Source organism: Callithrix jacchus, chromosome 4 (assembly GCF_049354715.1).
Source record: "Callithrix jacchus isolate 240 chromosome 4, calJac240_pri, whole genome shotgun sequence".
Lineage (NCBI taxonomy): Eukaryota > Metazoa > Chordata > Mammalia > Primates > Cebidae > Callithrix > Callithrix jacchus.
The window spans coordinates 5,876,167-5,900,707 of NC_133505.1; the positions used below are offsets into that span (position 1 = coordinate 5,876,167).

At 45.6% G+C, this 24,541-nt stretch overlaps 1 protein-coding gene across 11 annotated transcripts in view; it reads left to right on the top strand.

The window, feature by feature from the left end:
- The window catches only part of RIPOR2 (RHO family interacting cell polarization regulator 2), a 235,789-nt gene that overhangs the window by 191,339 nt on the left and 19,909 nt on the right, over positions 1-24,541 (top strand). For 3 of the 11 annotated variants that reach the window (XM_054254767.2, XM_035294745.3, XM_078368179.1), the window contains exons 9-17: positions 4,561-4,604; positions 6,280-6,405; positions 6,993-7,141; positions 8,451-8,580; positions 8,899-9,048; positions 13,311-14,003; positions 17,484-17,662; positions 20,811-20,979; positions 23,747-23,882. In XM_054254767.2, the coding sequence (XP_054110742.1) occupies positions 4,561-4,604; positions 6,280-6,405; positions 6,993-7,141; positions 8,451-8,580; positions 8,899-9,048; positions 13,311-14,003; positions 17,484-17,662; positions 20,811-20,979; positions 23,747-23,882 (1,776 nt within the window). Of the gene's footprint in view, positions 1-4,560; positions 4,605-6,279; positions 6,406-6,992; positions 7,142-8,450; positions 8,581-8,898; positions 9,049-13,310; positions 14,004-16,039; positions 17,416-17,483; positions 17,663-20,810; positions 20,980-23,746; positions 23,883-24,541 lie in introns of those variants that run through there. The other 8 variants (XM_078368180.1, XM_035294747.3, XM_078368181.1 and 5 more) reach the window with 3 other exon arrangements.

Below are 24,541 nucleotides of genomic sequence, written 5' to 3' on the forward strand. Positions count from 1 at the left end.
ATTATTGCCATCATCAGCCTGGATGGTGCCACGGCACTTCATTATTGCCATCATCAGCCTGGATAGTGCCACGGCACTTCATTATTGCCATCATCAGACTGGATGGTGCCACGGCACTACACTATTGCCATCAGCTGCCTGGATGGTGCCACGGCACTTCATTATTGCCATCATCAGAGGATCAGTGATGCCACTGCAGCAGTGCCAAGACATTTTGCTTAGTAACATGGACTTCGAAGCTAAAAAAAAATCCCTGCCAAGCACCTTTCTCACATTTAGTTTTCTTCAGATAGAAAATTTCTGGTAATTTTAAAAGGGGGGAAAAACACCTTCAAAGGATCTCTACTTTATCCACCTTTATCTAGAAACAATACAAGATCAGTTTCTCTTCAACCAGTCTTCCACTGTAATTACACAGACAAACAGGCAATGGATTAATCCTGAACTAACTTACAGAGGTTTGTTTTGTTTTTGAGACAGAGTCTCACTCTGTCACCCAGGCTGGAGAGAAGTGGCATTTTCTCTGCTTATTGCAACCTCTGCCTCCTGTGTTCAAGTGATTTTCCTGCCTCATCCTCTGGAGTAGCTGGGATTACAGATGCCCACCACCACACATGGCTGATTTTTGTGTTGTTAGTAGATACGGGGTTTCTCCACGTTGGCCAGGTTGATGACAAACTCCTGACTCAGGTGATCCACCCACCTCAGCCTCCCAGAGTGCTGGGATTACAGTCATGAGCCACTGTGCCTGGCCAATTTGCAGAGGTTTTTAAAGAGCACTTTGGATTTTATTAGAATTACCATGCCCAGTTTAGGATTTACAAAAGCCAGTCTATTGTACTGTCTTTCGGAAGTACTTTTTTAAAAGACTAAATGCTCCAGAAAATTATTAGTGGAATACAGACTTCTTTAATTCTGCTCTTCAGTAGGTCTTTTAAGTGGCTTGTGCTCTAATTATTACTGAAAACTGTTCTTAAATGGACTGCCTCGATGGGCAGGAAGGCATGGACGAGCTAGCGAGTTGCTGCCATCTACTGACAAGTGATGGTAACAGCAAGTACTTTTTTTCAAGCATCCGGGGATCTTTTTTGGTGTCATCTTGCCCATCAGTCAGGTGAAAGTAGAAGCGTTGATTTAAGACTCTCAACTTGAGTTTTTTGCTTTGTTTTCTTTTTTTGAGTCGAGAGTCTCTCTCTCTCACCCAGGCTGGAGTTCAGTGGCTCACTGATGCCTCAAACTCCTCAACTCAAGCAGTCCTCCTGCCTCAAGCTCCTGAGTAACCAGGACCACAGGTGCATGCCACTACAAGTTACTGGCTAATTTTTTAATTATTTGTAGAGATAGGGTCTCACATGTTGCCCAGGTTAATCTCAAACTCCTGGGCTCAAGTGATCCTCCTGCCTTGGCTTCCCAGAGCCCTGGGATCACAGGTGTGAGCCACCATGCCTGGCCAAAAGTCTCAGCATATTAGCAGGGCTGTTCATAGAAGGCAAAACACATTGTGTGATACCATCCACAGCATATTTATGTGGGTAAAATCACGTTTAAATAAATATAGAAACAACCCGGAACACAAAGGTTATAAATAGCAACTCAAGGAGGCTGAGGTACCGCGGGACCCATTTGCCATACGGATCTTTGTGTGGGAAGGACCCGTGGACTGACAGCTGTTTCTGGACCAGCTCAACACAACTTTTTCCTCTAGGCTGCGACTACAAAGTCACTGGGTAAACAGAGAGGAACTGTTCATATCTACTTCCATCTCTGTTTAAACACTTTGAAAGCAGTACCTTCTTTTTAAAAAACATTGAGAAAAATAACAAAAAAATTAAAATCATATATAATTGTTCCACCCAGTGCTAAGTTTTGTTAAAACTATTGTAAATATCCAACCAGCTTTTTGTGTGCACATGCTGCCTGCCAAGGTGTGTGATCTTTTTTACACCTTTTTTTCTGTATTACAAAATAAATATATGATCTTTAAAAAAATCAAAAACAATCACTTAATGACAAAAATTTCACTTTCTCCTTAATTCTACCCAACCAGAGAGAATTATTTTTAACAGTTTGGTATGCTTTTCTACACTTTTTTCCCTGAGATCCATTTCTATATAGCTGAGCTCATACTTTATGTAAGGTTTTGTGTCCTGACTTTTTTCTTTTGGTACTTAATATTACATTATAAATCTTGCCTTTAATTAAAAGTTCACTCCAAATAGTTGTACTGAATTTTTTTTTTTTTTTTAGATGGAGTCTCGCTCTGTCGCCCAGGCTGGAGTGCAGTGGTGTAATCTCAGTTCACTGCAACCTCTGCCTCCCGGGTTCAAGCGATTCTCCTGCCTCAGCCTCCAGATAGCTGGGATTATAGCTGCTCACCACCATGCAAGCCTAGTTTTTGTATTTTTAGTAGAGACAGGGTTTCTCCATGTTGACCAGGCTGGTCTCAAACTGCCGACCTCAGGCAATCCACCTGCCTTGGCCTCCCAAAGTGCTGGGATTACAGGCGTGAGCCATCGTGCCTGGCCTGTACTGAATTCTTGACTGGAATTCTTATAAAATTTATCTTTTTCCCTTCAAAACATTTTAAAAGAATAAAGATTTTTACCCATTTTTGTTAAATTTGTTTGGTTCCTTGAATGAAACTGTTAGTTTTTAGGTCCCTATGAGTGTAAAGGGCTTTGCTTCATGATTGGCACAAAACACCTAACAACTGGCTGAGGTAAAGCTGGGTCGGTAACAAGCCTCTGCTGATGATCCGAGTTTCCTCATTTGCCATGCACATGTGACTCGCACGCCTTCCTCCCCACGCCTTTTTCTCATGCTTGACACAGTAGACATTGAAGAAACACTGATGGAATGCACACAGGCCACTCAGCCCGGAAGTATCGGTACACCCATGTCCTCATTTTACTGCAGTGAGAATCTGTTATTCAAATGGTACTTTCCTCCATGAACCTATTCTACATTGAGTAAGACAGTCTCTCTTTTTTAAATTATATAATAATACAGTCTCATAAAAATGCAGACAAAAAGCAAAGCTCTCCTTCTGTCTCTCCACTGCTATCAATTTACCGCGTGTTTTCTTTTCTTCTTCTTTTGAGACAGAGTCTAACTTAGTTACCCAGGCTGGAGTGCAGTGGTGTAATCACGGCTCACTGTAGCCTAGACCTCCTGGGCGCAAGCGGTCCTCCCGTCTCAGCCTCTGAGTAGCTGGCATGCACCACCACACCTGGCTAATTTTTGTTTCTCTTTAGTAGAGATGAGGTTTCATTATGTTGCCCAGGCTGGTCTTGAACTCCCAAGCTCAAGTGATCTTCCTGCCTTGGCCTCCCAAAGTGCTAGGACTATAGGCGCGAGCCGCCATGCCAGCCTTGTGTCTTTTCATATAGATTACGTCCTTCATTAAATAGTGGATGCCATGTACTGAATAAACAATATTATCCCACTCTTGGATATGTCATCATTACCATACATCAAGGACCTACTGTGTGTCACATGCCATCTATTGTCCTTACAAACAATTCTATGAAGAGGACACTGTTACCCTTTCAAAAGATGAAGAGGCTTGGGATAAACAAATTTTCTAAAGTAGGACAGCCGGTAGACAAACAAATTAACCTTAGGTTTAACCCCATCTTACTGCCTGCAAATCTTTGTGTTTCATTTCTGTGGGCTTTAAAACATATTTTGTTCTGTATCATGGGTATCCACAAAATCTTTAACTTCCAAATTATTACCCCAATGTCTAGCCTAGACCCTTACATACAGTGGGCTCTCGGGAAATATCTACAAAAAGACTGGACAAACCCAGAGTTCCTGAAGTAGCCTAAGCTGGTAGCCATCTAGTCTGACAAGCTTTGTTTCTGCTGCTGCGGAGCGAGATCTCAAGCCGAGCAGATTGAGGTAGACAGGACTTGCTGGATGGCACAGTAGAAGAAAAGTCCCATCTTTCTTTTGGGGTTGGAGCATTAGGTTGGTTGGATTGATTCTGTTTTCTTAATCACTAGCTTTCTGTAAGTAATAGTCCATCTTCAGGGATTTCCTAACACAGTAGATTGTGTCATTACACCACATAAAAAGGGTAAACACAGGAGTGAGGGAATTGGGGGCAGGCAGGGAAATAACTGCATGGAATCTTAACTCAAATGGGAGGCACTTAAAAATCACACATTTTAGGACAGAAAGAACAATAAAAGACCAGATTGTCTTCATGGGAATATGCTGGATAAATAAATAAATCTATCTTTCTGGCCCTAAAACCCTGACTCTGGAATCTGGCTGTATCTTAAATCAGCCCAAGATACGAGCTCTAGCCCTCACCTGCCCAGCCTCCCTGCCATGGAGGCCACCTCTTCCATCAGCCCCTCCAGGACAGTTTCTTTACCTATGACAGATGGAACGCCCCCAAAAACAGCTGTTCCCCAGGAATGGCCCCAAAAAATGTTATGTGAGTTTGCACAAAGTTGTGACACTTTATCTGAACTCCTTTTAACATCCCAGTAGGTGTCTATCAAGAGGGGAAATCGTTCTGCACCTCACTTCCTAATTGCTTGGTTACAGGTCTGGCTGGCTTTGCACGCCTCTGTCCTGGAGATCAATATGAAGTAAGTATCGTCTTGGTCTAGGTGCTGGAATTACAGACCTGAAGGGTAGAAGCCAGTTGTCCTTGTTTTGCTTCTCAAGTTGTCTTTTTTTTTATTTTTTATTTTGAAAAACATTATAAGCCAATGAAAAGGTCTGGAAACTGGTACAGGACTTGTCATATACCCTTCCATCAAGATCTTGGCTCACTGTAACCCTGCCTCCTGGGTTCAAGCTATTCTCCTGCCTCAGCCTCCAGAGTAGCTGGATTACAGGCACACACCACCACCCACTTGGCTACTTTTTTTGGATTTTTAGTAGAGACAGGGTTTCACCAAGTTGGCCAGGCTAGTCTCGAACTCCTGACCTCAAGTGATCCTCCCACCTTGGCCTCCCAAGGTGCTAGGATTATGGTGTGAGCCACCACTCCCAGCCCCTGAATCATTTTAGAGCAAGATGCAGACACCAGGACTCTTCACCGCTAAATTCTTCTTCTAAGAATGGAGAGGCATTCTCTCACATAGGCGTAAGTCCTCACCACCAGTGAGCTTGACATCGGCTCTTCAGCTAACATCACCAGGAATTAGTCTACGTTGCTATTTTGCCAGTTGTCCTGATATTGTACTAGGTAAGCAGGGTTTTTTTGGTATTTTTTTTTCCTGATCCAAGAGCCAATCCAGGATCATGGCTGATCATAAGTACCATGACTGAAGAATAACAACATCTACAGCTTTGTAAAAATGTACTCCGAAAAGTAAAAATAGCCTTTGTTCTTTTCCCTCTTCAAAAGGAAACTTACATAACCATTTCATCTAACTTCTCCTCCAAAACCCTCTATACTCACACCTCTTAGCAGGGGAGAGGATGTATCTTCTCATAAACATTAAAGCAGTTTTACCAAGGAGATACCATGTAACTTCCCCCAGGAGAATGCTGGATGATTTCAAAGTCCTTGCCAGCCCCATCTGCCTATCCAGAGCAAAGACGTCTTTCTTTCTTGCTTCTGACTGCTAAGTAGGTTTTAGCTGATACTTCCTAGTCTCGCTCAAGGAGCTGGGTTGTGTAGAGAATTAATCCCAGTGGCTGCCCTATGGAAGTGGAACTAACGAGAGAGAACTGTTTGGCATGAGTGAGCAGGACACAGGGCAATGACCTTTCACTACAGAAAACCTGTACCCCGCCCCCCATCTCAGAGAAGCAGAACTTACTGTGCTTTAAAAGTCTTGGGCTGGACACAGTGGCTCACACCTGTTATCTTAGCAATTTGGGAGGCCAAGGTAGGTGGATCACCTGAGGTCAGAAGTTTGAGACCATCCTGGCCAACATGGTGAAACCTCGTCTCTACTAAAAATACAAAAATTAGCCGAGTGTAGTGGCACATGCCTGTAGTTCCAGCTACTCAGGAGGCTAAGACAGGAGAAATGCTTGAACCTAGGAGGCAGAGTTGCAGTAAGCCAAGATCATGCCACTGCACTCCAACCTGGGCAACAGAGCGAGACTCCATCTCAAAAAAAAAAAAAAAGTATCTTCCCCACTCATCCCCAGCTCCATCTACACCCAAGAGTAAGGGGACTGAGGGAGAGTGAGGGAGAAGGGGAGGGCGGCAGTGGCTTGAGGCCTTTCTCCTTTTGATCTTGCTGTTCTGATGGGGAAGGGCGGGTGGTAAGACGTGAGGGCGCTTGGATGTCTCCCCTACAGATTTTCATGAAGTATGGCCGGCAGCGCTGGAAACTGAAAGGCAAAATCGAAGTAAACGGCAAGCAGAGCTGGGATGGAGAAGAAACTGTTTTCTTGCCCCTGATAGTTGGGTTCATCTCCATCAAGGTACAGTACTGTCACTGCCTGCTGTCTCTCCTGGTGCCACGGCTGGATGATCCGTTGGTGGGGCCTTTACCCGCGACCCCTGCCTGTCACCCCTCCACCCTGCAGACTTCTCGGCATTACACATCTGTTACAAAGACAGACGCTCTCTCGTCAGAGTGGGTAAAGTCGATCTAAGATACGCTTTTGACATAGCCACCCCTGGCCAGTTACAGTGGCTCATGCCTGTAATGCCAGCACTTTCAGAGGCTGAGGTAGTTGGATCACTGGAACCCAGGAGTTTGAGACCAGCCTGGCCAGCATGGCGAAACCCCATCTCCACAAAAATTAGCCACACGTGGTTCACATGCTTGTAGTCCCAGCTACTTGGGAGGCTGAGGTGGGAGGATCACTTGAGCTCGAGAGGTAGAGGCTGCAGTGACCCGTGATCATGCTGCTGCACTACAGCCTGGGTGACAGAGTGAGACCCTGCTCTCCAAAATATCCATCTCCAATCTCAGATATGATTCTGAAAGAAATGACCAACCCAGCGCGGTAAAAAAGAAAAATGACACATTATCCTACCTTTCCCCTCCCACTCTCTCTGCCAGGTCACGGAGCTCAAAGGGCTAGCAACTCACATCCTGGTAGGTAGCGTGACCTGTGAAACCAAAGAGCTGTTTGCAGCCCGACCTCAGGTGGTGGCTGTGGACATCAATGACCTTGGTACCATCAAACTGAACCTGGAAATCACCTGGTAGTAAGTGCCTCTTGCTTTTTGATTTCATCATATAGAAACAGCTGATGCCAGCTAGTGCTAGTCAAAGCCGGTGCATGGACCACCTGCATCACCAGGGAGCGTGTTGAAAACGCAGAATCTCGGGCCCCACCCCAGAACTAATGTGTCAGAACCGCGCAGGCCCCAGAATCTGTTTAACACACTCCCTGGGTGAGGTGCACGCGTGTTACAGTTGGAGAAGCATGGGTCACAGCACTGTACTTCTCTTCTACTTCTTATTTTAAAATATTTTGTCTGTCACCTTCCTTACCTCTCTACTTTTAAATATGTAAAGAAATATGTCCTCTCAAGTAAACTAATTTGAAAGAAAATAGCTGTCTAATAGGTGGTACTTCAACCTCAGAAAAATCCTAATTCTCACTAAGATGCTTTAAATGCCTCTTCCTCTTTATCTCATAGCTTCACGCTGCTCTGGAAAATTCTAAGTATCCTTAGTTCCTCTGCACTGTATTTACTGAAATAGAATATTCCCAAAGGGCAAGAGATATCTTTTGTCAAAGCAATGAACTTAGAAATGGTTTTCCAATGGAGTCACCCTGTGAGAAAAGTCATGTTTAATATAATGCCCGGTATACTGCCGAGTAAATATGACAGGTCGAGGACTCATGCTCAGAGTCTCATTTACAATATACAAAGTCAGGTGTGGAAGCAGCAAAGACGCTCTTGCCTTGTCATCGGCACGCTGTGCCCAGCCCTTCCCTCCTCGTCATCTGCAGTCACTGACATCTCACAAGCAAGATCATTCTCCTTTCTGGATGAATCTGGCGTCGTGATGTTAAGTGGCATCATTGTGAACAGACTGTTATTTTCCTCCCACACAAGAGGCTCTGTGTTAACTGAAATGAGTGGGATTCTATTTTTGACTGTTTTCTTTAGAACTGAACAGTCTGTCGATACCTTCTATCATTAAGGTATCTAGCCCCGCAAAGCTTGGACAATTTTTATACTTTTCAACGTCTTTTGTTGAAGCAAGCATTGCTAAGTTTATGTTTCTAGTGTTAATGAGGAACAGGTGTGTCTACGTGTCTAGCTAAACTGTGCTTACAGCTGTGATCATAATCTGGAGTCCCTTGGGTGAATCTAGACTCAGTGTTCTGCTCCCCTTTTCTTTTATCCGGCTTTATTTTCTGCCAAACAGTTTAGCCAAAACCAGCCCAGTTCCCTCTGGTTGAGTTTACTTTCATATAACGAGGTACTCTCCTGGCCGGCGGTCTGTTGATGATAGGTGATTTTACCAAATGTGCATACCTGGGGACCTGTTGTTTTGCAGTCCGTTTGATGTGGAGGACACGACCCCATCCTCAGGCGCTGGGAACAAGGCGGCAGCCCTTCAGAGGAGAATGTCCATGTACAGCCAGGGTACCCCGGAAACGCCCACCTTCAAAGACCACTCCTTCTTTGTAAGTTCAGTGTAATTTCCCGAGTAGAATCAAAGCACCTGAGCCAGTGCTCGCAGCCAGCCTTTGCAATGCTGGGAGTTCTCAACAATTCTAGCAGAGGTGGTGATCCCCCTCTGTTGTTCCTCTCCCCTTGCCCACCTTGCGTATCGCTGTGATGGTAACATGTAGGTTTTTCTGAACATTCTCTAAGGTCAGCCTTTTAAAGAAGTGGATATAAATAATCGCCTCGTTTTCATCAAAAATGCTTGCTGAAAAGCCGACAACACGTAGTAACCTATTCTTCTCACTAACTCCCCCATCTTGCTTTCACTTCTGAAGAGGTGGCTGCACCCTTCCCCAGACAAGCCAAGGCGGCTGTCTGTCTTGAGTGCCTTGCAAGACACGTTCTTTGCCAAGCTGCACCGCAGCCGCTCCTTCAGTGACCTGCCCTCCCTCAGGCCGAGTCCCAAGGCTGTGCTAGAGCTCTATGTGAGTGTGGCCTGCCCGGGTGTGGAGTGCTTGACTTCGGGGGCTTGTGGCATGTGACTCAGCATGTCTTGTTTTGTCTTCTCTGTCTTTCTTACTGGGTGATGGTTATAGCTGTACTGTCCTTGGGGCGGGAAACCCGGTCGTGCATGCCACTTTGGTAGAGAGGCAGTTCCCTGTTTTTGTGCTGTGATTTTTCTCCATTGTGGCAAAGATATCCATGGTAACAAGATTTGAAACAAGTTTAAGCCTTTCAAAAACTGGCATTCAGCCGGGCACAGCGGCCCACACCTGTAATCCCAGCACTTGGGGAGGCCAAGGCAGGTGAATTACTTGAGTTCAGGAGTTCAAGACCAGCCTGGCCAACATGGTGAAACCCCATCTCTACTAAAACTGCAGAAGTTAGCCATGCATGGTGGCATGCACCTGTAGTCCCAGCTACTTGGGAGGCTGAGGTGAGAGGGTTGCTTGAACCCGGGAGGCAGAGATTGCAGTGCCATTGCACTCCAGCCTGGGTGACAGCTAACTCCATCTCAAAAACAAACAAACAAAAAAACTGGCATACAAACTCAGAAGGATTTGAATGAATTTTACTAGAGTTCCTTCTATTTGAAAGATTCTCAGTCTTAGTTTAGTGTAATGTTTGTTGATTCTATCACACTTTGACAAAAAGAAGCCCTTAATTCGCAGTCAGGAATACAGTAAGTAGTCTACATGACATGTATTACACATTATGTCACGAGAGGACACGCACACACATGCATGGAATATCCTGCTCTTCATAGACATATAAAAGGAAGCTCTGAGTGTCAACAGAGAAAAGGATTAGAAGTCTTCGGGTTAATAATAATAATAATTGCATCTTTTTCATTGAATTAGAAAATGGAGGTGAAGGCTGAGCATGGTGGCTCACACCTGTAATCTCAGCAACTTTGAGGCCAAGGCAGGTGGACTGCTTGAGCCCAGGAGTTCAAGACCAGCCTGGGCAACAAAGTGAGACCCTGTCTCTACATAAAAAGTAGCCTAGTGTGGTGGTCCCAACTACCTAGGAGGCTGAGGCAGAAGGATCACTCAGGCCCAGGAGGTTGAGGCTGCAGTGAGTTATGGCTGCAGCACTGCAGTCCAGCCTGGACGGCAGAGCAAGACCTTCTCTCAAAAAAAAAAAAAAAAAAGAAAGAGAAAGAAAAAAAAAAGGCAGGTGAAGAGGACGAGGCTAAACTCTGGTGGAGTTTTAAAGGAAAAGGGGAAGCATATATGAGGGAAATACGCATGAAAACGTGAACCAAAACACAGAGTCAACACAACTATACACGCGTTAACATGATATGTATATTCATGCCCATGTGCCACAGGTGGAGGGTTGTGGGGAGCGTTAGTAGAGGTTCCATGCCATAATTTAAGTAAGAACAAGGTTAGAAAACAACTGGATGGCTTCCCGAAGCCTTTTAGATCAACGCAAAGGTCCTCAGAGTGGCCCTTCCCATCAGACCACAGCCCACAGGTGCCCATCTCACTTTGCCACCCTCTATCCTCTGCTGAGACCCCTTGGAGCTTCTTAGTGGCCTCCAGATGCACAACCTCCTTTCAGGCAGTCACGTCTTTGCTCATTGTTCCTTCTAGAACGCACTTCCTCGGGTGCCTGGCCCCACCTCGCTATCCTCCATGCTGAGCGCCAGGATTGGCTGTTTCTCAGGGAGCAGCTGCGCCCTCCCTGGGGCCCTTCCCTCATGACGTCATCCCTCAGCACAGCCTGCGCTCCACTGTGCCGCTGTGTGCTCCTTTCTTGCACTGTCCCCTAGGTAGACTGCAAGTCCCCGTGGGCAAGGCATCTCCGCTTATTCTCACTCAATATTTGCCACTTAAGTCGGTGCAAATTAGGCTTAGAAATTGGGCTTGAGTCTTGGAGACTCAAGAGAAACGGCTGGGAAGGACTTTGGAATTTGAATAAGAATCCTGAGTACCCAATCTCCCTGCCATAGTCAGTGTCTCCCGCCTCCCTTGGTGCTGCCATGAGATGTGTGCACAGATCAGATGAGGCTGAGTGGGAACGCAGGGAGGGCCCACGGGTTCTAGAAGCCCAAGGGACCCCCATGGATGAGGTCTAGGGAGAAGACTCCAGGCATCCCTCATCCCTCCCCATAAAGATTCCTTTTATCTTTCCTAGAGGCATAAGGTGTGTGTGAGGTAGGGGTGCAAATATGGGAGGGAAGAAGCTGAAATACACAAACTGGGAGGAGAGGAAGAACAGCACCAGAGCCCACCGCCCCAACAACATTGCGGACCACAGTTCAATAATCACTAGCAGAGTAAAGCATCCTCAGTTTGGGAGGTAAAAAGACTGAGCCTGTGGAGCTTAATTGAGTGGCCAGTGACACATTATTCTACTCGTCCTGTGGTTAAAGTGAATCGCCTTCCAACCATCCTACCACAGACAGTGTGGGTGGAACAAACTATGTGTCAGGATCTGGAGGCCTCAGATACAGCAGCAATGGGACCAGGGACCCAGCTGGAGGAGGACGGGGAGCCTCTGTCTTCCCGTCTGCTCCTCACTGCATTTGCTGTAACATTTCTATTTGCCAGGCTTATTCCCAGCAAATTGTGAGCAGTTGTCATTTTCTATATAATTAAAACAAGTGTTAGGGCCGGGCACAGTAACTTATGCCTGTAATCCCAGCACTTTGGGAGGCTGAGGCGGGTGGATCACGAGGTCAGGAGACCAAGACTATCCTGGCCAACATGGTAAAACCCCATCTCTACTAAAAATACAAAAATTACCTGGGCATGGTGGCACACACCTATAGTCCCTGCTACTCAGGAAGCTGAGGCAGGAGAATTGCTTGAATCCAGGAGGCGGAGATTGCAGTGAGCTGAGATCGCACCACTGCACCACTCCAGCCTGGGCGACACAGCAAGACTCCATCTCAAACAACAAAATGAAACAAAGTATTAGCATGATACTTAGCATTTACTTTAAAAACCAAATCTGGAATCTAAGAAAAATTAATCATTTTGGGCCGGGCGCAGTGGCTTACACCTGTAATCCCAGCACTTTGGGAGGCCAAGGCAGGCAGATCACCTGAAGTCTGGAGTCAAGTCCAGCCTGGCTGGATGTAGAGATGACGAAACCCCATCTCTACTAAAAAAAATGGGAAAAAATACAAAAATTAGCTGGGCATGATAGTGCATGCCTGTAGTCGTAGCCACCTGGGAGGCTGAGGCAGGAGAATCACTTGAACCCAGGAGGTGGAAGTTGCGGTGAGCTGAGATCGCATCATTGCACTCCAGCCTGGGCAACAAGAGTGAAACTCCGTCTCAAAAAAAAAAAAAAAAAAAAAAAAAAGAGAGAGAAAGAGAAAGAAAAATGAACCATTTTGAAGGGTTCATCTCAACAACTAAAAAGCCCTTTTCCCAGAGCAGCATTTGGCATTTAGGCATTATGCACAAACCACAGCACAAGGAGAGCTGACTGAGAAATGGAAATGCCTGAATAAACGAATGATCTTGGTTACCTGGATATTTCTGACCTCTCTTCAGAGTTCTGCTTCATGAAGCACAGGGCACACCTATGACACCGCCTGGGTCTGTTTGACAGATGACTCGGTGTTTCCCGGCACCCCGAGAGCCCTGGGGTTGGCCTCTCTGCAAGACTGACGTTGCATTTACCAGTCTTTTCCTGTTATTTCTAGAGAAGCTATGCAAATTTATGGCTGGCCGCGAATTAGTTATGGCATCCTTACTAAATTAATAAAACATTTTCCAGAGCTTGGGATTTGTGGGTAGAGATTTTCAAAAAAGTAATTTTTGAGAATTGAAGCAGAACAAAACATCACATGTTTGGAACTAAATTGCATGGATATTGGAAGGTTTTTTAAGATACGTGCCTAAATAGAAAAAGAAATCGGTAATGTTATTCGTACTATGGCTGCCAAATATTATGAGCTCTCAGAATTCAGAAAGCAAGTTCCATCCCCCCATGCAATATTTTCTTTTGAAAAATGTCGAACCTTGAGACTACTGCCATGAACTTTCACCTAGATTCAACAATAGAAATAGATCTTGATGGTCTGCTTTCTTTTGCCAGACAGACAGACAGACACACACACACACACACACACACACACACACACAACTAATAAAATGCTAATATTACGAAAGTTCTGGGTTTCTTCATTGTAACTGCCTTATATTCTGCCTGGAAATAGACCATGCCAAGCCAAATGCATCATGCGTATTGAAAATAATAATGAGGTATCTTTTATCTACAGTCAAATCTACCTGATGACATCTTCGAAAATGGAAAGGCAGCCGAGGAGAAAATGCCACTGTCGCTCAGCTTCAGTGACCTGCCCAATGGGGACTGCGCCCTCAGCTCCCACTCAACAGGCTCCCCTTCCAACTCAACAAACCCAGAAATTACCGTCACCCCCGCAGAGTTTAACCACAGCAGCCTGTCCTCCCAGAATGAGGGTACGGATGATACCAGCTCGGCATCTTCCAGGAACTCCTTGGGAGATGGCCAAGAGCCAAAGTCACACGTGAAGGAGGAAGACCCAGAGGAGCCCAGGAAACCTGCCTCGGCCCCATTGGAGGCTTGCCAGCGACAGTCCTCGGGTGCTGGGGCTGAGCACCTGTTCCTTGAGAATGAGGTTGCGGAGGCACTTCTGCAAGAGTCCGAGGAGGCCTCTGAGCTCAAGCCTGTGGAACTAGACACGTTGGAAGGAAACATCACGAAGCAGCTGGTCAAGAGGCTCACATCCGCAGAGGTGCCAGTGGCCACAGACAGGCTGCTCTCTGAGGGTTCTGTGGGTGGAGAATCCGAAGGCTGCAGATCCTTCCTAGATGGAAGCTTAGAGGATGCCTTTAATGGGCTTTTCCTCGCATTAGAACCACACAAAGAGCAGTATAAAGAGTTTCAGGATCTCAACCAGGAAGTCACGCATTTGGATGATATTCTAAAAGTAAGTACCTTTTCCGAGAAATTGGATTAGGTTTGGAGATAGGTGTCCTAAGCCAACATTCTATTTAAGAGGATGTATCCTTAAAAAAAAAAAAAAATCCTTAAAAAAAAAAAAAGGATTAATAGCTCACCATCATTTTAAATGCACATGCGTTTAACATGGCCAGTAGTGCATATGAATTTCTATTTTCCTGACAGCAGATCAACTTATCTAAATTGATTAGGATTGAAACAAAAAGATCTAGAGAATGTTGAAATGACCCCAGTCCCCAAGCTAATCATTCTAATCCCACATGTGAAATAGTGGCCCTTTCATGATCAGTCTCACAGCTGTTACTCCTGCATAGGATCCTTCTCAGGGTGTCAGGAAAGCAGGGAGCCCTTTCCCTGGCTGGAGGCAGAGTTCTCCAGTCCCATCGTGAGAGCCAGGAGCCACTGCGTGCTGGAGGAGTCTGCCTGCTCTCACAGTTGGTCCAGATAACCAGGTCAGAATCTCAGATTAATCGTCAGAGAAATAATCATCCGTTCTACTCTAGAAGTGGGGATCCACAGACTCAGCAGAGATACCCTCTTTGATCCATGGGGATCGGACCGCACAGGGTGGAGGTGGAAGGGCAAGATGAGAGGGATCCTTTCCACCCAGGTGGGAGGTCCTGATAATGAGATCATTATTGCTGCATCAGAAATTATCTGTCTCCTCCTGCATACAGATTAATTAAAAAAAAAAAAAAAAAAAAACACTGTATAAGAAGACAGACTTGAACTGTTGTCCTGAATCTCGCTGCCACTTCTTGTATTCTTTGCCGCTCTGATTTATATTGTCATATAAAAGAAAAGAGAACTTGGATCCTTTTTCTTAAAAGAGCAGTTCTTCAGGGACCTGGTCTGTAAAAAGGCTTGAAAGTCAGGTTGCGGGGCCAAGCTGAGAACCAACCCACAGAAGGCTGTCGCATCCCTCTCTAAGACTGTTTTCCTGGCTGGGCGTGGTGGCTCACGCCTGTAACCTAGCACGTTGGGAAGCTGAGGCAGGAGGATCACTTGAGCTCAGGAATTAGAGACCAGCTTAGGCAACATGGCAAAACCCCACCTCTACCAAAAATACAAAAATTAGCTGGGCATGGTGGCACACACCTGTACTTCCAGCTACTTGGGAAGCTGAGGTGGAAGAATCACTTGAGCCAAGGAGGCAGAAGGTCTCAGTGAGCCGAGATCACAGCACTGCACTCCAGCCTGGGCAAAAAAGTGAGACCCTATCTCAAAGGAAAATAAAGAACGTGACGACTGTTTTTATATGTGGCCTGCCCAGTGGCATCTTAAACTACATTTCCAAGGCTTTTTGACCATCCTATCCTCTACTCAGTCTTGCTGATCTAAGCCTGGAGGAGATTTGTCCCCAAGGCAGATGATAATTCAGGCCCTGACTCTCCAGGTCCTCAAATGTCCATGATAGATTAGTTCAGCTGATGCACAGCCTCAGAGAAACAGGGGCACTGTGAATCTGCTTTCTGTCTCAAGGCCTGTACATGCAGGCTGCTTGTCTGGTACTCCAATGAACACCTATATTTTCTGCACAGTTGTCCAGCTTTGCTTTGTGAGCAAAGGTATTCATTTCAAAGAGGTATGACACAGATGGGTGCTATCTAAAGTGAATTCCTTGGAGAAATCCAGTAGCAAGAGCGGCTCCCATTCTAGGCATCTAGGGTGCTGATAAGGAAATACTAAACACATCATCTATTAGTCTTATTAAAAACTGGTGATCAGAGACTTCTTTCCGGAGCATTATTTCACTCTGCTGCTGTTCCAAAATTGTCCTGCTACTAAAATCCTCAACTGCCCCTTTCTTTGTCGTGACCAATGTTTAAACACATCCATACTGTAAAAGATGATTGTGCGGACAGCTTGCTTAGGAAAAAACACCCTGAAGTGGGTTAAGTCCAGACGGACTCCCTCTCTCCCCTGAGACTGCTTTGTATCCAGCCAGAATTTAAGCATCAGCTGGACAATGCTTTCTCTTTTTTTCCTCCTTCACATTCCTAGGATGCTAAACATCTTGACGATCAGAAACTAAATGGTGCTGCCTCTTGGATGGAGATCACTGAGGGTGAATGAGACAACTGTGATTTAAAAGCCCGACAGACGTTTCCCATGTGCTTTTGTGCCATCTTGAGTGTCACAGACAGATCCCTGCAAGGCCCTTCCTACCTTGCACTAAGAAATCAGCAAGGAGTGTCACCTAACTGGATGGAGGACATTTAGTGCTTCTCCCTTGAGAATTTGTCCCGTTCGACCCACCCCAGCATCCTCTTGAATATCTGGAAATACTTCTCTCCAACTCTGTGCCCAAAGTAACTGGCATTGTTTTGCTTGTAATGTTTCTGCATGTGGCCAGCATTATAGAATGCTCTGGGCCAGAGAATGAGATTGCTCCCATGATGCCAGGGCCTTGGTCAGGGAAGTGGTGGGACTTGTTCCTTTTGAGGCAGAGCTCCAAAGGAAGCAGGGCTGCCACTTGTCATGCCCAGGCATTCATTCTTCCCTCAGTGCTCCCAGGAGAAATTACATGCTGTGAGCAGTGTGGTGGCTCATGCCTGTAATCCCAACACTTTGGGAGGCCAAGGACTGCTTGAGCCCAGGCGTTCAAGACCAGTCTGGTCAACATAGGGACACTCTGTCTCTACAAAAAGAAAAAAAGAAAAAAATCATGGTCTCAGCTGCCTGGGAGGCTAAGGTGAGATGACTGCTTAAGCTTGGGAGGTTGAGGCTGCAGTGAGCTGTGATCACACCACGGCACTCCGGCCTGAGTGACAGAGCAAGACCTTGTCTCAAAAAAAAATAAATAAAACTGCAGGACTTCTTACCTAGGGAGCGTGGGCTAGGTGAACTGGAACCACTTCCTGTTTCTGGGCTTTGTTTTGTTAGTACTTTAGAGCAGGTGCCTTAGATCACTAGCGCCTGCTACAGAACATGAAGACATCGCCCCTTGGAATTAGAGATTGGTCAGTATTCAGCGTTGACTCACTGACCGCTGACTTAAAATTTGTCTGCTTATTGCATTTTATTTGGGGGTGAGCACTAGGCAGAGGGATATAGCAGTTGTTTCCCAAGACTTGGTGGTTGACATGTTTTTTTTCTTAACTTTTGTTATAAAAATTTCAAACAGAAGTAGAGAAGACCCTCTGATGGAGCCCAGTGTACCCAGCCCCAGCCTCCCCACTGATCAGCTCATGGCCAATCTTGTTTTCGATTCTTCAACTTACTGATTTCCCTCTGGATTCTCCTTTAACCGGTCCCAGATATTGTGCCATTTTATCCATGGTTCTGCCTCTTTTTTTGGATATAAAGACTTTGCATGCATTTTTTAAATGCTAACAAAAAATAAAAGCTTGAAAAAAATGTAAAGTGTGGCATCTCCAGTTGGGCGCCGCGTCCCGCTTCTCCTTCCGGATGTGCTGATGCTCTCCTGGTGCCTTCTGCTTTTCAGTGCAAGCCCGCCGGAAGCCGCAGCAGGTCTTCCAGTTTAAGTCTTACAGTTGAAAGTGCTTTAGAAAGCTTTGATTTCCTGAACACCTCTGATTTTGACGAGGAGGATGGTGATGAGGTTTGTAATGTTGGCGGAGGTGCTGACTCAGTATTTTCAGACACTGAGACTGAGAAACACAGGTAAGTCTGAAGACAGTATCTCCTCGTATTTCTCCTGTCACAGCTGATATACTAGTTGTTTGTTACTGTCAGAGGGGAGCTGGTACACATTCCCAGGAAGACAAAACTCCCTACATGAGTGACCAGTTGGCTTATAGTTCCTTTTTATGGTCAAGTACAATAAAAGGGTCGACATTATTCACCTGTTTTGGGTTGCTTAAAGAAAAGTAACTTCCTTATAAATAAAGAGGGAAGTTTTATACAAGAGTGTCTGTATTCACATACATGTGTACCGGTCTTTTGTTTTTTTGAGACAGAGTCTCACTTTGTCACCCAGGCTGGAGTGCAGAGGTGTGATATCAGCTCACCACGACCTCCACCTCCCGGGTTCAAGTGATTCTCCTGCCTCAGCCTTCCAAGTGGCTGGGATTACAGGTGCCCACCACCACACCCAGCTAATTTTTGTATTTTTATTAGAGACGGGGTTTCACCATGTTGACCAGGCTGGTCTTGAACTTTTGACCTCAGGTGATCCACCCACCTCGGCCTCCCAAAGTGCTGGGATTACAGGTGTGAGCCACCGCGCCCGGCCCTCACATGTGTCTGACAGGGTTCAGGGTTACGGAGAACTAACTCGGACTGGATGACGAATGCGGCTGGTCCGCCCTGGCCTGCACTCTCCTTCCAGTGCCTCTGTTTTGTTTTGCCTCGCTTTCCCAAGCCTTTATGCTTCCTTCAACCCGGTGAGTCTTTGCCTGAGATTGGGCATCAATGCACCCATCAACGCCAACTTTAAGTCCCATGGTGCGTATTTGTCTTAGAATGTGAGAAAGGATGACCTGTGACTGCCACTGGCTCTGCAGCTCTCTAAGTGGAGAATGTGACCTTCTCTGGAAGCAGCGGATGAAGGCGAAATATTGCTACCTTCACCATCAGGTGTCCTCGTGCAGCCTAATCACATTTTAAGAACTAGAGCCTGGGGTCCAATTTGATAACTACAGATAAAGCAAAATAAGCACAGTGAAGTATGCCTACCTCCATCCATTGCTGTGAAAAAAACACACTTTCCCAAAGTGGGCGTGGCTTGTCCACTCATCTTTACCTTTGGCATAATATGACATAAACGGGGTTTCAAGTTACAGCAAGCTATGACTTCAGCCCTCACAAATCTCTCCAGAACATGTTAGTTTTGGGTTTCTGTTGTCCCTAGAGGGTTTCCTTGTTCAAAATAAAACCAGGAAAAAAAAAACATGAGAACTTGAATTTACTCCTTAAGCAAACTGGGGACATGGCAAAGAAAACTTATTAAATGGATGTAATGTTTAAATTCAACATTTGGCCAGGCACGGTGGCTCAGGCCTGTAATCCCAGCACTTTGGGAAGCCAAGCCAAGGACTACTTGAGCTCAGGAGTTCGAGACCACCCAGGAAACATGGCTAAATCCTGTCTCTACAGAAAATACAAAAGTTAGCTGGGTGTGGTGGTGTATACCTGTAGTCACAGCTACGTGGGAGGCTGAGATGGGAGGATTACTTGAGCCCAGGAGGTCAAGATGAGCTGAGATGGTACCACAGCACACCAGCCTCAGCAACAGAGTGAGACTTTCTCTAATAAGGCCGGACATGGTGGGTCACTCCTGTAATCCCAGCACTTAGGGAAGCCAAAGAGGGTGAATCACTTGAGGTCAGGAGTTCGAAACCAGCCTGACCAACATGGTGAAACCCTGTCTCTACCATAAACAGAAAAATTAGCTGGGGATGGTGGCAGGCACTGTAGTCCCAGCTACTCAGGAGGCTGAGGCAGGAGAATGGCTTGATCCTGGGAGGTGGAGGTTGCAGTGAGCCAAGATCACGCCACTGCACTTCAGCCTGGGTGACAGTGCAAGAGTCTGTCTCAAAAATATATATATACATATATAAATTGTTCTGCATTCATATTTTTTAGCTTGATGGAATTTGTGAAATGCTTCTTAACCAAAAATTTTTCTACATACTTGTTACCTTATGCTGTTATAGGTTTTCCAAAAGAAAGAATATGGGGGGGAAAAAAGCTGTTACAGGGTATAGCAAAGTCAGGCATCAACCTAAACTTTTTTTCTTCTTGCTATAAGAAACATTTTAACAACAAAACATCACAGATTTTATAAACATTATACCTCATCGATATTAAATACTTCTAATTTGATCAATCTTGTTGTATGTCATCAGAAGTATTAGGGATGAGTGTGTGTGTGTATTTTAAATATGTATTGGCTGCTATGTGTGGACTGCCCAGATTCAAGCTCAGTGTTTCCCCCTTGGAGGCAAATGTGAATAAGAATAAAGCATTCAAAGCCTGTAAGCTCTGGTGCGTAATCTTTTTAAATTGTAGACACGGGACAGTGTGAGGCTGGAGCCCAGCTCTGCCCTGCCCTGTGTAGCTGTGTGAGCCAGGACACTCTTGTTAACATCCCTGCTAATCATGTGAAACAAGACCACTATGCTCAGCCTCCCTGGTACACAGTTATTTTAAGAATAAAATTAGATCATCAATGCAAGTGATTTTTCAAAATGTGGGTGCCCATCAAGATATAACTTCAGACAGCTCAACAATGGGGTTGAAACAAAGCATGAGAGGCAGAACTAAGCTGTTCCTCTAAATATTCAAACACGCTTTGTAACCTTTGTTCTGAGTAGAACAACATGTCTCTCTTCTTGGCAGCTTTCCTTTTTCCTTTTATTGAAGTAGCAACTGATCTGAGGCCAGGAAAAAGCCTTGACAGATTATTTCTTAATGGTATTGCCCTTGGGAAACCACAAATATAAAGGACAGTTTAATCCCAGGAAATTTGGCAGCTCACCCTGTCAACAGAGCAGGAAAGGGCACCCAACTCAAAATGAGGGATGTTTCAAAGACTTCCGGGTGAAACTGCTTCATAAGTGGTTCATTAGGCTTAAGAGGCAGAGAGAGAACTTTGAAAGCAATTTGTTTGCATGCTCTTTTAACACGAGGCAAATTGGTGACCAGCCTGAATTAAGTAATTTTTGAAAGGTGTCTCTATTTTTCAAGGTAGGCAAGTGAAAGACTGTTTTCAGTGGGTGCTGTTGAGGCCTGATGCAAACCATGTTGACTTGACCTGTGGTTTGTGCACAGAAAAAAACAAAGTTAACGTTTTACCCACCTTCAATAGTTACAGGTCGGTTCACCCAGAAGCCAGGGGCCATCTCAGCGAAGCGCTGACCGAAGACACAGGAGTTGGGACCAGTGTGGCAGGAAGTCCTCTCCCACTGACCACAGGGAACGAGAGCCTGGACATCACCATCGTTAGGCACCTGCAGTACTGCACCCAGCTCGTGCAGGTAGGAGCCGCGACGAACCTGTGTTTGAGAGGTCAGGTGGTCTGCATGTCAGGAAGTGTGCTTTCGTTTTTTAGCGTTGCCAGGGAAATCAGAATTCAGGAATAAGAGAACAGTCAAAAACTCTGATGGGCACGCCCATCCCTCTACAACCTTGCGTTTTCATCTTCAAACCTGACTCTCCAGTTCTTAACAGTAGCAGGTGGAATATGGTGAGCTCTCACTTCAGACTCATTTGGTAGTAAATGAGAATCATGTGATGAAGGGGGCTGGGGCTCCATCTGCAGTGGAATTTGAAAGCCAGTGATACTGAATATATATTAATGTGAATGTCAGATGACTCAGCTTTTCACCACCCGGATAGCTGAAAGAAAGTGTTATAGAATCTAACCACAGTCTCCTGCATCTTGAATAAGTACTTCTTATTAGCAATGGTAGGAGATATTTCTCTAGGCCATCGACGTCACCATTTAGCTCTCATCCGGCACAGCACAGAGCTGCTTTTTCTTCTCATGTCAAGCTGTTTACCACTTAAGGTGTTTCACCAATGGAGCAAATGTTCTGAAATTGTTTTGTTGGAGGAAGGGTGTCGGCTGTCTTGAAGCGTTTCTCCTCAAGCATCTACTTAAGACCTTTCTCCTTGCCTGGTCACTTGTCTTCTAGTATCGTTCTTCTCCCAGCTTGCTCGGATATATGTGGAACAGGAAGAGAGGGCAGAAGCAAATATAATGGTTTCAGACCAGGTGCAGTGGCTCATGCCTGTAGTCCCACCACTTTGGGAGAACAAAGCAGGAAGATCATTTGAGACCAGCCTGATCAGTACAGTGAAACCTTGTCTCTACAAAAGATACAAAAATTAGCCAGGTGGGGCGGCACCCGCCTGTGGTCCCAGCTACTCAGGAGGCAGAGGAGGGAGGACTACTTGAGCCTGGGAGGCAGAGGTTGCAGTGAGTTGTGATGATGCCACTGCACTCCAGCCTGGGTGACAGAGTGAGACCCTCTCTTAAAAAAAAGGTTTCAAGGGGATTACCAGGCAGGAAGGGTGCAGAAAGAGGAGGGACTGTACTCCCAAGAGCACAGAACCCATTGGAAGACAAGAGTCAGGGTGAGGAGCCAGGGGTCCCTCGGGAGCCCAGCAGAGGGGCGGTGTTGCCTCCTTGGTAACACACGTGTTTTGAGATGTAGGAGAATATGCTTCTCCACCTCAGATGAAGAGCACCAGAGTAGCCTCAGACAACTGTCTGCTGTGCGAGACTGGCTGACGGTTACGACTCCTGCCACCTGGTTAGCCAACACTTAGTGGAACTCTTCCGTTGAGTTTCGAGGTCAAAAACCACAAAGCTCTCACAAATCATGGGGCTGACAATCAATCTGGTAGAGGGTGCAATGTTTTTTCTGATTAAAACAGGAATTTTTGTTTACGTATGACTGTTTTCTACTCACTAACCATTGGAATGAGACAGCGCTTTGTCCTTGCTGAGCCTGCTATGACACTGAGCAAACCACTTACTTATCTTTTAGAGAAAAACAGCTATTTTGTGAGACATCGGAGAATTCTTGTCTGTGAAGGAGTGACCGTTTTCTCGCACAGACTGATTGGCATGCTTTCACTGCACACAGCCAGTGCGGCGTTTCTTCCTGTTACAGGGCCGTGATTCCAACAGCTCAGCCTTTCTGTGGGGATGGGCCATGGTACAGAAACAGAAGAGGTGGATATAGGCGTAGGTTGAAGGAGTGAGGACCAGAAAGTTAATTCTCACTTGCATTGACTCATGAGTGGGCTTCCCTTCTCAGCAGGTATAGAATCACAGAGAGACAAAGATGCGCATTTTCCAGGAATCATCACTACGATTATTCTCAAAATAAAGCAGTTCATTGCTATTGTATTCACTCACAGGAAAGGTGTTGGAACATCATTGCTGCACTAGACTTTTGCATTTGAAAATCCTATTTGTTTTCGAGTCCGAATACTTAGATAATACAGCAAGGCAGTACAGGTCTGCATTCTGCACCTGCGCCCATCAGGTGATCACAACATGTCTCTGAGAGACACAGAAAGGAGCAGAACCACTGGGCAGCAGGTGACTTATGTTCTTCCCTCTCTGGGGCCTTCTCATGCTTATGAAGTACACACAAGTGAACCCACTTACAACTTACATGACCTCTGGTGGGTTACTTTACCTCTCTGTGCCTCAATTTTCTCATCCGTAAAATGGGGATATCAATAGGAGCCATCCCATTGGGTAGTTAATAGAGGCAACATGAGCTAACACTTAGACAGGACTCAGACCTGTGCCGGGCACATAGTAAGAGACAACTCTGATTGTAAGTATCATTCTTATTTAAACTGCTCTTAATATTCAGCTTGAACACACACACAAACATCAAACCATGCTGTGAAAAATTCCTGCATTGGTTAAGACAGATCTATTCTGCTTACACACCAGCCTAAACTGTCCCTCATGCTTCAAAAGATAATATCAAGATTCACAACATATACAAGGGAAGGCAGCTTTATAGTAACCTCGTAGCCCTACTGCTGAGAAAGTTCCAGAATCTATACAGGTGTGAAAATACACAGCGCGACAAAAACATGTCTGATTTCCTCAGACGTGTAACTGGAGTGGAATGAGGAACATTATCAAGCTGGAAGGAAACACCGCCTGCGTTTACTTGGTATCACCACCACAATCAGGAAGGACGGGGCTGGGCAGAGAAAGCGCTACTGAAAACAACATAATTGAAACGGTGGTTGTGTTTGTTTTGCCAGCAAATTGTTTTCTCAAGCAAAACCCCGTTTGTGGCAAGAAGTCTCTTAGAGAAGCTTTCTAGGCAGATCCAGGTGATGGAGAAACTCGCAGCCATCAGTGATGAGAACACAGGAAACATCAGTTCTGTTGTGGAAGGTGAGCATCTGCCAATTACACCGCTACTCACGTAAACGATGACACCACTAGCCCCGCCCACTCCCTACACATGTTCATTGCTTTGTTGGGAAAACAGAAAAGCATCCTTAGGTCATAGGACTGAGAAAGGTCTTCAAACAGATGGGGCTCATTAGCATCACATTTGGGCATGCCGAGGCAAAGCAGCAGACACAGTTTCTCCCAGAGGGCCTCCACCTCCAGAAGTCAGACACAGAAGCATAAACAACATCCACTTCACAGGCAGAGTTCCACAGACTTTCTGCTGGTACAGTTCCCTTCAGGGACAGATGACTAGGATTGTTCTTGCTCCCTGGGGCTGGCTAAGACAACTCCCATAGCGACTGTCAAATGGAAGATGCTACCAGACCCTCCTGAGGAAAGGTGAAAATATGTGGATGCAAACACCCCCAGGAGAGCTCCCGAATCTAAGAGTTTTAAAGGAAGAAATTGAAACGGGAAAGACGCCTTTGAATTTGTGTGATCTGGTGATGGGGCACTTCTGTAGAGACCAGAGTTTATGTCTTTTTTCATATCAGATACTCAGCAGAAATAGGGTCTTCCAGTAAGCTTAATGTCTGATTAAGCTTAAAACGTCCTCTATCTTCTCCCTGTACACTTCTGCCTCCCAAATCCATTCC